Here is a 13,826-nt window from a genome sequence, read left to right on the forward strand (position 1 = left end):
TGTTTCCCCCTCTATTTCCCATGAAGTGGTGGGACCGGATGCCATGATCTTCATTTTCTGAATGTTGAGTTTTAAGCCAACTTTTTCACTCTCCTCTTTCACCTTTATCAAGAGGTTTGTAGTTCCTCTTCACCTTCTGCCATAAGGGTGGTGTCATCTGCATATCTGAGGTTATTGATATTTCTCCTGGCAATCTTGATTCCAGCTTGTGCTTCTTCCAGCCCAGCATTTCTCATGATGTACTCTGCATATAAGTTAAATAAGCAGGGTGACAATATACAGTCTTGCTGTACTCCTTTTCCTATTTGGAACCAGTCTGTTGTTCCATGTCCAGTTCGAACTGTTGCTTCCTGACCTGCATACAGATTTCTCAAGAGGCAGATCAGGTGGTCTGGTATTCCCATCTCTTTCAGAATTTTCCACAGTTTATTGTGATCCACACAGTCAAAGGCTTTGGCATAGTCAATAAAGCAGAAATAGATGTTTTTCTGGAACTCTGTTGCTTTTTCCATGATCCAGCAGATGTTGGCAATTTGGTCTCTGGTTCCTCTGCCTTTTCTAAAACCAGCTTGAACATCAGGAAGTTCACGGTTCACATATTGCTGAAGCCTGGCTTGGAGAATTTTGAGCATTACTTTACTAGTGTGTGAGATGAGTGCAATTGTGCAGTAGTTTGAGCATTCTTTGGCATTGCCTTTCTTTGGGATTGGAATGAAAACTGACCTTTTCCAGTCCTGTGGCCACTGCTGAGTTTTCCAAATTGGCTGGCATATTGAGTGCAGCACTTTCACAGTATCATCTTTCAGGATTTGGAATAGCTCAGCTGGAATTCCATCACCTCCACTAGCTTTGTTCGTAGTGATGCTTTCTAAGGCCCACTTGACTTCACATTCCAGGATGTCTGGCTCTAGGTCAGTGATCACACCATCGTGATTATCTGGGTCATGAAGATCTTTTTTGTACAGTTCTTCTGTGTATTCTTGCCACCTCTTCTTAATATCTTCTGCTTCTGTAAGGTCCATACCATTTCTGTCCTTTATCGAGCCCATCTTTGCGTGAAATGTTCCCTTGGTATCTCTGATTTTCTTGAAGAGATCTCTAATCTTTCCCATTCTGTTGTTTTCCTCTATTTCTTTGTATTGATCGCTGAGGAAGGCTTTCTTATCTCTTCTTGCTATTCTTTGGAACTCTGTATTCAGATGCTTATATCTTTCCTTTTCTCCTTTGCTTTTCACTTCTCTTCTTTTCACAGCTCTTTGTAAGGCCTCCCCAGACAGCCATTTGGCTTTTTTGCATTTCTTTTCCATGGGTATAATTAACTACTTGTTGAAGCATTTTTCATTTCAGAGAGAAGGTCACAGTTCCATTACCTTGAGAATCACAGAAGCCATCACAAGACCGCCTTATGCCAGGCCAGACGACCTCTGGATTGAAGGAATGTAGACCCCCGTGTGCATCCTGATCCTTGTCTGCAATCCTTCCCTTGTCTATAAGACTCCCCCCTCACTGGCTTAGGATACATGATTTGGAGGGCATCAGCCCACTGTGGTTACCTTTTGTTGGCAAAACAATAAATCTATTCTTTTCTACTTCACCCAAAACTCTGTTTCCAAGATTCAATTCGGTGACAGCGCGTAGAGGCCAAGTTTCCACATCAGTTCCAGCAGAGCTGAACTCACTGATCCTATCCACAGAAACAGGGCCTCAGAACTGTCAAAGACAACCAAACGACACAGAAGCAAATTCCTACTTCCTATAGGGCTGCATATAAGCAAGGGGCCACCCCAGTGTTGCCATCATTATCACTCGTATTCTTTCCCATGAACTGAGATCGTGGTACAAATCAATCTCCCCCACGGGCTCCAGTGTCCTGGAGCCTCTGCTCTATTCCGGCAGAAGACACCATGGGAACGCTTGCTATCTTCAAGGGCAAATACGTTATTTCTCATATCCTGCTTCAATTCTGTACAATTCTCTATTTAAAAAAAAATCATACCACTTACCTCTTGATTCAGTTTTTCTTTTTTCTTCAAATATTCTGCTCTTTCTCTTTCTATTTGCTCCTCTATTTCTTGAATGTATGTTTTCTGCAATTCTAGTTGTTTCTTCTCCCAGTTAATTTTGGTATAAGTCTCATTGATGTAAATAGTGGTAGTGGCTTTTTCTTTCATTGCGTGGTTGAGTGACAGGACAATCTTTCCATAATGCTTCGCTAGCTCCTCTTGCCTTTCACTAGAGAAAAAGAATCCTTGGCATAAAAAGAATGGCTTTTTCCAGAAAGAAATTTAAAGTCTGTTTGATGAGATGAACCACCATAAAGAGGGAAAATTAAGGGACACTTATTTTAGAGGTGTATTTGTACTGGCCTATACTTGGTTGAGAGGAAGGACTGATGGAAACACGGTATCCATCTTGCAACTGTTTATCACTGCCAAAGTGTCTTGGGGTCCTGCCTCACCCCAGCCATCTTCATATACCAGGTAGTTACTATGGGATATTTTGGTTTAAAGCTTACAATGATTCAAATACTGTTTTGAACAGGCAAGTGGAATCTCGCTAGACACAAGGTTTGATATGTAACTTTGCCATGACTACCTTATCATCGTGAGATACATACTTAAGCCAAAGATAGACAAACATCCCACCACTCTTCTAGTCACCTTCTGATGCCATTGCCCTACATAGAATGTCCAGGAGAAACCTAATCCCCCTCTGAAGACAGGAATTGGGGAAGAGGGATCTGAGTCTGTCTTCATGGTTCGGAGGGTGCTTAAAATCTAATTTAAACTCTCTTAACTCCTCACATTCGTGTGTACTCAGTCGCTTCAGTCATGTCAGACTCTGTGTGACCCTATGGACTGTAGCCTGCCAGGCTCCTCTGTCCATGGGATTCTCCAAGGCAAGAACACTGGAGTGGGTTGCCATGCCCTCCTCCAGGGGATCTTCCTGACCCAAGGATTGAACCCGTGGCATCTCTTGTGTCTTCTGCATTTCAGACAAATTCTTTACCACTGAGTCACCTGTGAAGCCCTATCTTCTCACAGCCATAGCCGAATCTGAGTTCAAGAGGCGAGGTTAACCTTACATATTCATTGCTGGCCACTCCCACCTGAAGGAGACCCTAAGATTGTGAGAAACATCTGCCCCAGGAATGACAATAAAAGATTTGGAGGAAGAACAGTGATGCCATTTCTCTGTTTTCCTTTTTTCAAATCTCCTGCAATGTAAAGACTTTCTTCTAATCTCCAAAGCTAAACACTTAAGTTCAGGGGGATTGTGTGCAAAGGCTCGGGAAAATAGAAACAGGTTGTTGGTAAGTTTATTTTCCAGAATTAACTCCACCACAGAAAGGCAATTGAAAGAATCCCAGGTTAGATGGTGTCAAATAATGGGTATTTTGTAGGTTTAGTAGAGAAAGCCTGCTAAGAATGAAGCAAACTAAGGATTGAGTAGCCGTAAGGAAGCAAAGTGAAACATATCAAATCAATACACCTGACTAGGTACATTGAGATGGGTTGGTCTCCCAAATTCTCAGGACCTGAGGAAATCCCCTTCCCCCACCCCTGAAGAGCTTGCATGTGTCCAGTTTTTGAGGACTGTCCAGGGGGGGACCAGCCTGTCAGAGAGTGCGGGCACCTTGATGTACATCTTTCTTCCAAAAATGGATGCAATAATTGACTGTAGCTTGGTGATGCTGGTTCATCAGGCAACCCACGTTATGTTCACTTGTAATTTGGCTTTCCATGAAGATTTCTCTAGGGCAGTGATTCTCAAAACGTGGTCAGGACCAGCAGCAGCATCTAGGAACTTGTTAAAAATGGAAATTCTTGCCTTCATTCCCTAGACCTACTGAATCAGAAATCTGCGGTGGATGCCCCAGTAAATTGTGTTTTAAAAAGCACTCCAGGTGATGCTAATGTACACTCAAGTTTGAGAGTCACTGGTCCATAGGGGTGTGATGTGCTGGCCAATTGATCGGAGTATTTCAGCCTGGGCATTAGCTTCCTTATTAGTAGTTTAGAAATTGATAGTCTGTGGTCTCCGGTAATTGTGGCTAGTATTCACCATGCATAAATATGCATTGTGAATCTCCAAGAGGGATTAGTGTATGCAGTCTTTCTCAGACTTACGTGGTCATGACTTTTCTTTTTCATGGAGCATCTTCCAAAATAGGTGTTCCGAGAAAACTGTCCCTGGGCCTTGAGATCCCACCTAATTCCTGATGCTCTGATATCTTTTGCACCAAAGCAACCTTCTGAATATTTTACCTTCCCAAGAAGACTTTTTCACTATAATGAGGGCTCTTTGAGTATTTCTTACTCTCACAAACTGGAAGTCTGACATTTATACATTACTCTTGCAAATTTACTCATAGAGCTGAGATATTCTTCAGGATTTTATTGTTTTTTCTTTCAGAATATCTCTTCCTTCATGGACTGGGTAAATCAAGATTCGTAATCTTCATTTTACAGATGGAAAAGATGAAGCCCACAGAGGGGGAAGTGCTAATAACACAGCTGAAGAATCAACAAATGAAACTAACAGGTGTCAGCTTCCATTTAATTGCAGGTAATAAATATCTAGGACCAATCCCATCCTCAGCCCTGCTGCTGCTGCTAAGTCTCTTCAGTCGTGTCCGACTCTGTGCGACCCCATAGACGGTAGCCCACCAGGCTTCCCCGCCCCTGGGATTCTCTCCAGGCAAGAACACTGGAGTGGGTTGCCATTTCCTTCTCCAATGCATGAAAGTGAGAAATGAAAGTGAAGTTGCTCAGTCGTGTCCGACTCTTAGCGACACCATGGACTGCAGCCCACCAGGCTCCTCCATCCATGGGATTTTCCAGGCAAGAGTACTGGAGTGGGGTGCCATTGCCTTCTCCGATCCTCAGCCCTCCAGAAGACTATACCTGAATGTCTTTAAAGAACTAATCTAGTTACAGTATACCTGGTTTGATATTATACTTGCAACACAATACCTTTGGAGCTGGGGTTCGAGGTAGTGTGTGACTTACACACGGTAAGTTGTGTGTAGTTACTGTGGGAAGCTGAATTCCTTCTGAAATCCTACAGTCTCCTGGCTATGGTGGTCGAAGATTTTCTGCTTTCTTCCCAGCTCTCTGAAGCTATCACACATCCCTCATCAGCCCAGTCATCTTCTACAAGTTATCTCCGCCTCTTAACTTGCCCGGCACCAGTTCAGAGGTGGTTCAGTCGATAATTCGTGTCCGATTCTGTGTGACCCCATGGACTCTAGCCTGCCAGGCTCCTCTGTCCATTGGGATTTTCCAAGGCAAGAATACTGAAGTGGGTTGCCATGTCCTCCTGATCCAGGAATTGAATCCAGGTCTCCTGCCTTGCAGGCAGATTCTTTATTGACTGAGCTACAGGGAAGATCAGACCAGAGGACAAATCCCTTAGGAAAAATTTCCCACTTTATCCCCAGAACCTGACTCCTTCAAACAAACAAACAAACAAACAAACAAAAATACCTACCCTAGAGCTGTATTATCTGTTTGCAGATGGAGTATTTTCTTCTTTAGAAACTCGATTTCATCATTTATCCTTGTAATTTTTGTGTGTAGTTCACTCATCTCAACAAGATTCACTCTGCGTGCATCCCTGACACATTCTTAAAAGTAAGTGGAAGAAATGTTACTCAATTATTTGAGAAACTGCACAATTGTAGATACTGACCTTTCAAGTCATAAACAAATTATGTCTTTCTTTGAAATATTCTTTTAAGTATGTTCTGGATCACACACCTCTCCCTCACCCCTTTGGACCCTCTCAATCTCACCTATCAATTATATCCTTAATTTCAGCTGCTGCTATGGTCAGTGACCAGCTTTCTATGAGCTCTGCACAACTTTAGACTGGTGTAGTCTGACAGCTCCTGATTCCTGCCTGTCCTATCCACTTCTCAGCTATCTAGGACTTTCCTGTCACCTCTACTATGGGACATCTTCAGATACTCACACCCCCCATGTACGTGTAACGCAAAGTTTGGGAGATGTGTCAAGCATGCACCAGTGGACTGCCTGGGTGTTCCTGAGAATGGGTACCACTGTGTCCTGGGATATTCTCGTACTTAACTAGTTGCTGTCACCAGTAGTCAGCATCATATTGCCTCCATATTAGCTCTCCCTTCTTCCTGCTTTGGTTCCTTATCCCACTCTCATCCACCTGGACTGTATGTCCTAATAAATTAATAGTGCAGGGACTTCCCTGGCGGTCTAGTGGCTAAGACTCCATGCTCCCAATGCAGGGGGCCTGGGTTCCACCATGGTCAGGGAACTAGATCCCGCATGCAGAAAGTAAAAAAGATCCTCAATGCCACAATGAAGATGGAAGATCCTGAGTCCCACAACTAAGACCTGGAGCAGCCAAATAAATAAATAGAGTATTGAAATTAAAAATAAATAAATAAATAAAAGTGCAAAAGCTACTGCTTCTGGCTCTGCTTTCTGGGGAAGCCAGTGTGTTAAAAAAATAAATTATCCATTGATAAATAACATATCTGTGTAATCACATAAGCCTTAAATCACAGAAGACTTCAAAGGATCACCTCTGTGCTTGAGAGATAGATGGTGAAAATGCATGAATTTTTGAACTGTTGTTTAAAAATGAGTATTGGGCTATCCATTTCTATGCAACAAATTCCCTAGAAACTGGTAGCTCCCCTGAGAAAACTAGATTATTTTTTTCATAGGTTATAAGTTAAATTGCCCATTGTAGCAGGGCTTCTCAAACTTTATGTCTTGAATATGCATATACATCACCTGGGGGGTATTGTTGAAATATAGAATTTGATATAGTAGGTCTGAGGAGGACCTAGAGATTCTGCATTTTGTAACAAGCTCCCAGGTGAGGTTGATGCTGATCCAAGGACCATACTTTGAGTTGAAAAGCTTTATAATACAAGGCCAATTAAATTTATTTGGTTAAGTATTTCATGTGTATCAAAGACCTTATAAACTAGCACAGTATTTCTTTTCCCTGCTAAAATATTTGTCTTGCTTATAAAAGTAACTGGATAGTTAAAAAAAAAAGCCATCAAAAGAAAATAAAACAAAAACATTCTTAATTCTGTTTTGAGCACAGATTCTTTTAAGTTTTATTTTTTATCAGCATGTAGGAGTTTGTTGGATTTTCCCTGCCAACCAACTGAACATATTGTTTCATAACTGACTATATCATTCAGAGTCTAATTGGGAGATAGAAATCTCATATTGAATAGGGAAATTTTAACATCAGGAATTATTAACTGTATCAGAGAATTAGCTTGTTTGGTAAGTAATCTGCCTGCAATGCAGGAGACCTGGGTTTGATCCCTGGGTTGGAAGATACCCTGGAGAAGAGAAAGGCTACCCATTCCAGTATTCTTGCCTGGAGAATCCCATGGACAGGGTAGCCGAGTGGGCTACATTCCATGGGGTTGCAAAGAGACAGACTCGACTGAAGCAATTTAGCACAGCACGCACAAAGAGAACTCTAAAGAATTCAGCAATACCCAGCACAAGGAGCAGCACTATCCCAGAGGCCAAGATAGAGTGCCTTGTAGGAAGCAGCACCTCCAGTCCCAAGATCCAGATCCCACTGAAGAGGGCTGTGGATCATTGGATGGCAAAGAACTTCATGAAAAGCTGGGTTGGCAGAACTTACTAGAAATATGGCTTCTGGGGAAACTGGGGAGACCTGCCCACAGGGAATTGCTACACTTCAGAACTCACTGCAAACAGTGCCAGAGAAGCTTCACAGGGAGGTGCCGCACAGGTAGCAATCCACCATGAAGCTGCCCGAGGCATATGGGTGGGAACTTCCGGGCACCGAGGGCTGCTGCACGCTGCTGGGAGAAGTTACCTGCACTGCAAGAGCTGGCCAAGCCGAGCACACTGGAACACGAAGAGAACCCCTTCTTCCTCTAGTGTCCCTCCAGTGCCCTGTACTAACAAAGCTTAACACTGGGCCCGCTGGCAAAGGGAGAAACTTACAGGACCCAACTCCCTTATGACAGAGCAGACAATGAAGGTAGATTCGGAGCTGCAAGGCAATAAATGGATAACTGGAACAGCTACTTTAAAAATCTTTTTTTTTTTTTCAGTTTATTTAGACCACTGTTTTAGGTTGAGCTCCCTAGGAAACAAATTTTTAAATTTGTATAGAGCTGGGGAACATCTCCTCTGAGGAGATAAGAGTTGCAGAAGGGTGGAGGGTTTAAATGATAATGAGTTTTAAAGCTGCAGTGGCACTTGAGAGGTATCTACAGAGACGGAGACAGGCAGAGCCTTGCGCTCCCCTGGGGAGCACTCACTGAATGTGGGCAGCCCTAGGGGAGGGCTGTAACCTGGACTGAAGCCCTTCTCTTTGTCAAGGACAATTCCTGCAGAGGAACTGAGCTATGAGCTTCAGCCAACACTCCTGGCAGCTGGAAAAATAAAGTTGGAGTCTGATCTTACAACGAATACAAAATTTAACTCACTATGGATTAAAGGCCTAAATATAAGAGCTAAAACTATAAAATGCTTAGAAGAAAACAGGTGAAATCTTCCTAACATTGGATTTAGCCATGATTTCTTGGATATGACACCAAAAGCACAGGCAACAAGTGAAAGGATAGATAAACTGGACTATGTCAAAATTAAAAACCTTTGTGTATCAAAAGTCATTATCAACAAGAGTGATAAAGTAGCCCATCAAAAGGGACAAAATCCTTGCAAATTATACATCTGAAAAGGGGTTAACATCCTGAATGTATGAAGAATTCCCACAGCTCAACAATAATGAAGCAAATAACCTAATTAAGAAATGGGCAAAGGAAATGAACAGACATTTTCCCAAAGAAGATATACCAATGGCCAATAAGCACATGAAAAGATGCTCAGCATCACTAATCATTAGGGAAGTGCAAATCAAAACCACAAGAGACAGCAATTCTTATCCAGTAGAGTGGCTGTTATTTAAAACAAAAACAGAAAATAGCAAGTGCTGGCAAGAATGTAGAAAAATTGGAATGCTTTTGCATTGTGCAAATGAAGGTAAAATGGTGCAGTCAGTGTGGAAAACAATATGACAGCTTCTTGGAAAATTAAACACAAAATTACTGTATTACCATACAATCCAGCAATTCCCTTCTACATTTCTACCCAAAGAGTTGGAAGGAGAGACTTGGATAGATATTTGCACACTTGATACAATGGATATAAGCACACGTTTGTAACAGCACAGTTATTTACTATTATAATTGTTATTTTTATTATTTTGTAACTACATAATTTACAATAGCTAAAAAATGGAAATAATGCAAGGGTCTGTTGATGGATGAATGGATAAACAAACCATGGTTTATACATACAATGGAATATTGTTCATCTGTAAAAGAAATTCTGGCATATGCTACAACGTGAATTACCCTTAAAGACATGCCAAGTGAAATAAGCCAGTCACAAAAGGACAAATATTGACTTTAGTCTATTTATAATAATTATATAAATTCAAGTCATATATGTTATCCCACTTAAAAGGGAAACATATTATGGATCTCACTGTATGTGTCTTGTATACTCTTTCTGGCTATTTTTTGATATGGAATAACTATTCAACTCATCTTGCTACAAGTACTAGATTACTGCCTTATAAAATAAACTACATTTCTACAGTTAATAAACTCAAAGTACCTTCCAGTTCTCTGCTAACACTACTGGGAAGAGTTTCCAATACAAAATATAATCTGCTGAGTTCCATGCTTTCAATTTCCAGAAGATCTATTGTGGACTTTCTCATTTCTTCCTGAAAATGTAAGTTACATATTTAAAAAGTTAAGACATTAAAATAATGAGATTGATTTCCTAAACAATGCCCACAAATGTTTTCAGACATCAAAATTTGCTTTTCAGTAAACATCTTTTGCTGTCATTTTTATTTGGAATAGAAAGTGGGAAATAATTGTTCTCCAATCAGATTTTAAGGTATCTTTCTTCATTTATCTTTTAATTTCTTCTACTCAGAAATTATTTTTTCACTATGTGTGTGTTCTGTTTTAGGAAAGACTCCTAAAAAAGAGTGACATTGAGAAAAATCTCCTTAATAAACTGGAACATGACTGTAAAAGCATGCTTAGGTATAAAAAGAATGATAGTTTTCTAATATCTACCTAAAAATCCAAACAAATAGTCAGGTGGGGATATATATGTGGGACTATTTTAAAAAAAGGAAAAACATTTAAAAAATTGATAATCTGATAGTGGAAATAACAGATAAACTGTTTCAAATAAATGGTGGTAGTGGGTATAGTTCTTTACGATCTGAAAAAGTGCCATTATATTTTATGAATCATAAAAAGCAGGTTGCCTAACTGTATATTTAGTATGATCATTTTTCTGGTAAAAAATAAAATTCAATACAGGCATCATCTATATCCTGAAAGTAGGAAAGACATCCATCAAAGAGTTAATCATGATTATTTTAGGGTGGGATCATGATGTTTTTTATCCTTTCTTCCTTTTGCTTGTCTATTTTTCCTTAACTTTTCCAGAGTGAACACACGATGCTTTTATTATAGTGAAAATGTTACCATAAAAAATGAGAGGATTTATCTCTATTTAAGGGATTTCACAGATCATATGGTATATGGAGACATGCTAAATACTTTAATAAGCCAAAATAAATACTTTAAACTTTTCAAATCCTGGAGAAAGACATAACATTTTAATAAAAGAACAAAACGAGGAAAAGGTTTCCACAGGATCACAACGCAGTACCACACACACAAACTCTCAGTGTTTACATATATGTACTTAATTTACTGGGATTATAAAATCTAATTCTGTAGTATACATGTACAAATACATATAATTTCATAAAAATACAAAGTAACGAGATTAACTTTTTTCAGCAATCTGTAGACTCGACTCATTTATTTTATAGCCATATTTCTACATTTTAAGATATTTGATATGTAGGAGATTTTTACTCAATATTTTTAAATCAAATGGGATGTCACCTTTCTGAAATATCATTCAGGGCCAAGGCCAAATAGACATGGTTGTGACATTTCAAAAGGAAAGTCTTTAAATATTACTTTGATGGGGCCCAGTTAGCATAACTGAAAGAGAACCTGTTTGCTTTCATTGAAAAGCACTATGTTAATGGAGTAAGTCCCGAACAATCTTTCACCAGTTTTGTGAGGAATTGCTTATAGAGACTTGGGGAAATTGGCACTATGCATGCAGTTTATCCCAGAGGTTGTTTGCTGGTTTTAAGCAATGTTCACATATTGATGGCACGTGACTCACTCTTAACTGAGCTCTGTTATCACCAGGGCCTCTTCTCTTGAGCAGTCTTGCCCTCCTGCATAGCACAGGGCCTTAACTCGGTGCTCTGCCTGGGAAACGGGCAGCAATCCACGGCTGATCCACACTGGTGCAAATGTTAGTAAACTGAGAAAAATTTTCATTCAGGGCAAATATTTTCCTTATTCATCTACTGAAGTACGTTGAACAGAGTTGGTACTAAATTAAAGTTTGATGAAGAAGTAAGTGGAAGATTGAAAAAGTAGCTCTTATAGGTAATACAATACCAATTTCTTAACAGCGATAGCAACGTCCTTAAGAAAGTTCTTAGCTTCTTCATTGCATTTAAAATAGTCACTTTGCAGTGATTGTTCTAAAAAAAAAAATCAGAAAATTAAGATCTCTTACTTATCTATCCAAATCCTATTTAACCCTTAAAGGTCTAGCTCAAATGCTTAATCAGTTGAGAATTACATCTTCTAACTCTTAATTTTTATAGTAAATACTATGAATCTCTTTTGTACTTATTATTTCTTATTTTACAGTGTACAAATTTAGGGATATACTTCATGTTTCTTGAGGTCAGCCTCCTCTTAAGTTTCCACCTTTGTATAATTCATGGTAGAAAGAAGGAATCTGTATAGTATAGGACAAAAAATTCAATAATTCAATAAATATTTTATGAAAGGGATAAATATAACATGCCCATAATGTGGGCTTAAGAAAGTCTTCATATATATATTTGTATATATATATAGCTACTGAGTTGCTTCAGTCATGTCTGACTCTTTGTGACCCCATGGACTGTAGCCTGCCAGGCTCCTCCATCCATGGGGATTCTCCAGGCAAGAATACTGGAGTGAGTTGCCATGCTCTCCTCATGTGTGTGTGTGTATATATATATATATATATATATGTACACACATACATATATATCCTAAATGTAATATTTTACAAAAAAACACTTAATTCTTTAAAAATCCATCATGTCATTTTCACTTCTGTGCCAGTATTTTGATCATGGGGTGAGAGTAAATATTTATGAAACCGGTAGGTGTGAGTTAGATAAGAGTTTTTAACCCCTTTCATTCACTGCCATATAAAAGATATTACCTTTCTCTCACATACTGTAAGATGAAAACACACGAGAAGAGAGGTTTGGAAAATGTTCGCACAAGTAAGGAAGACAAGATACATGCAGACAGAGAAGAAGGAAAAGAAAAAAGGAAGAGGAGAGCCAACAGAGGAAACTCCACTCACCTTGGCTCTGGCACCATTGCATTATACAAATCCTGTCTAAACAGATTCCAGGCCTGCATCCTCATGTGTGGCATGAGTTTGATAAGCTTAATTTTTCAAATGTTTGTATAATCTAAATTGATTGCTATAACTCCATGATGCTTCCCATTTCACAAGTGAGAGATCTAAGACTTGAGGTTATGTGATGTGCTTTAGGTGACAGAGCCTATCACTGATTGAGTCTGGATTCAGACACAAGGCGTGTGACTCCAGAGTCCATGCCCTGAGTGGCCATCCTCACCTCCCAGAAGAAATGCTGTTTTCTGCCCTCCGTTCCAGGGAACTTGGATTCTCTTAATGGACTAAGTTCTCAAACCGAGTGAAAACCAGTTCCTGAGGTTCCAAGCAAGTGTGTGTTAGGGAGGGACAGGCATGCTTGGCTTGCTATTGCTGTTGTTCAGTTGATAAGTCATGCCTGAATCTTGGTGACCCCATGAACTGCAGCACGCCAGACTTCCTGTCCTTTATTATCTCCTTTCAATTCTTCTATGGAATGAATGAGTACAAGCACGTTCCCACTTGCAACTGGACTGGATAGCTACATATTTTATAACTCACACTTAGGGCAAGAAAGCATAATGAAGCTTTCTCCTATGACAAATTTTCTGACGGTCCAGAAATTGTTAGCAGAAAAAGTATTTGTGCTTAATACACAGTTCCTTGCCTAAGGCAACAGGAGCTTCTTGAACACTCACTTTCTGATTTACCAGTTCAAGTCTCCAGTTTGCCATGACTAAGTGTTGGAGAAAGTTAACTTGCCAAGAAAAAGCAAGAAAGAGACGAAGTGAAATTAAACACATAGCCTAAATGCAGTTGGGCATTCTAATTACAAGGAAATGGCAATAGCCTGGGAGTTCAGGATTTGTCTGGGATTTGTCACCAGCTACTAGTGTGAGCTGAGCCTCGGGTCCCACTCTGTCGCCCATCTCCCCCACAACCAGCTGGAGAAGGTTCCCTCTAGGGTTTCCGCTTCATGCTCTCTAAGCACCACTTCCGAGATGTCCCTCCGAGAGCCCACGGGCCGCTCACCCACAACAAGGAGCTGCTCAAGAGCGTCGGTCGCGACCGAGGAGCCCAGCGTGGAGGGGAAGGTGCATAATTCCAGGGAGGGGCCGGTGGAGACGGCGGCCACCGGCAGCGCCTTCTTGCTGCCTAACCCCAGCTCCTGGGACCAGGAGCTCAGAGCCATCTTACTGCTCTTGCGCATTTTCGACCAGGCCAGAGGCAAGGACTGCCGGT

The 13,826-nt window shown here is 40.4% G+C and overlaps 1 protein-coding gene across 1 annotated transcript in view; it reads right to left on the minus strand.

Moving 5' to 3' along the window:
- CCDC175 (coiled-coil domain containing 175) overlaps positions 1-13,807 on the minus strand; it is a 77,930-nt gene extending 64,123 nt beyond the window's left edge. Inside the window, exons 1-5 of the mRNA XM_055538233.1 lie at positions 13,617-13,807; positions 11,576-11,661; positions 9,675-9,786; positions 5,494-5,629; positions 2,004-2,232 (exon numbers count right to left, since the gene is read on the minus strand). Of these exons, the coding sequence (XP_055394208.1) occupies positions 2,004-2,232; positions 5,494-5,629; positions 9,675-9,786; positions 11,576-11,661; positions 13,617-13,794 (741 nt within the window). The 5' untranslated portion in view covers positions 13,795-13,807. The remainder of the gene's footprint in view (positions 1-2,003; positions 2,233-5,493; positions 5,630-9,674; positions 9,787-11,575; positions 11,662-13,616) is intronic.
- Positions 13,808-13,826: the final 19 nt, after the last annotated feature.

The sequence above is a fragment of the Bubalus kerabau genome, chromosome 10 (genome assembly GCF_029407905.1).
Source record: "Bubalus kerabau isolate K-KA32 ecotype Philippines breed swamp buffalo chromosome 10, PCC_UOA_SB_1v2, whole genome shotgun sequence".
Lineage (NCBI taxonomy): Eukaryota > Metazoa > Chordata > Mammalia > Artiodactyla > Bovidae > Bubalus > Bubalus kerabau.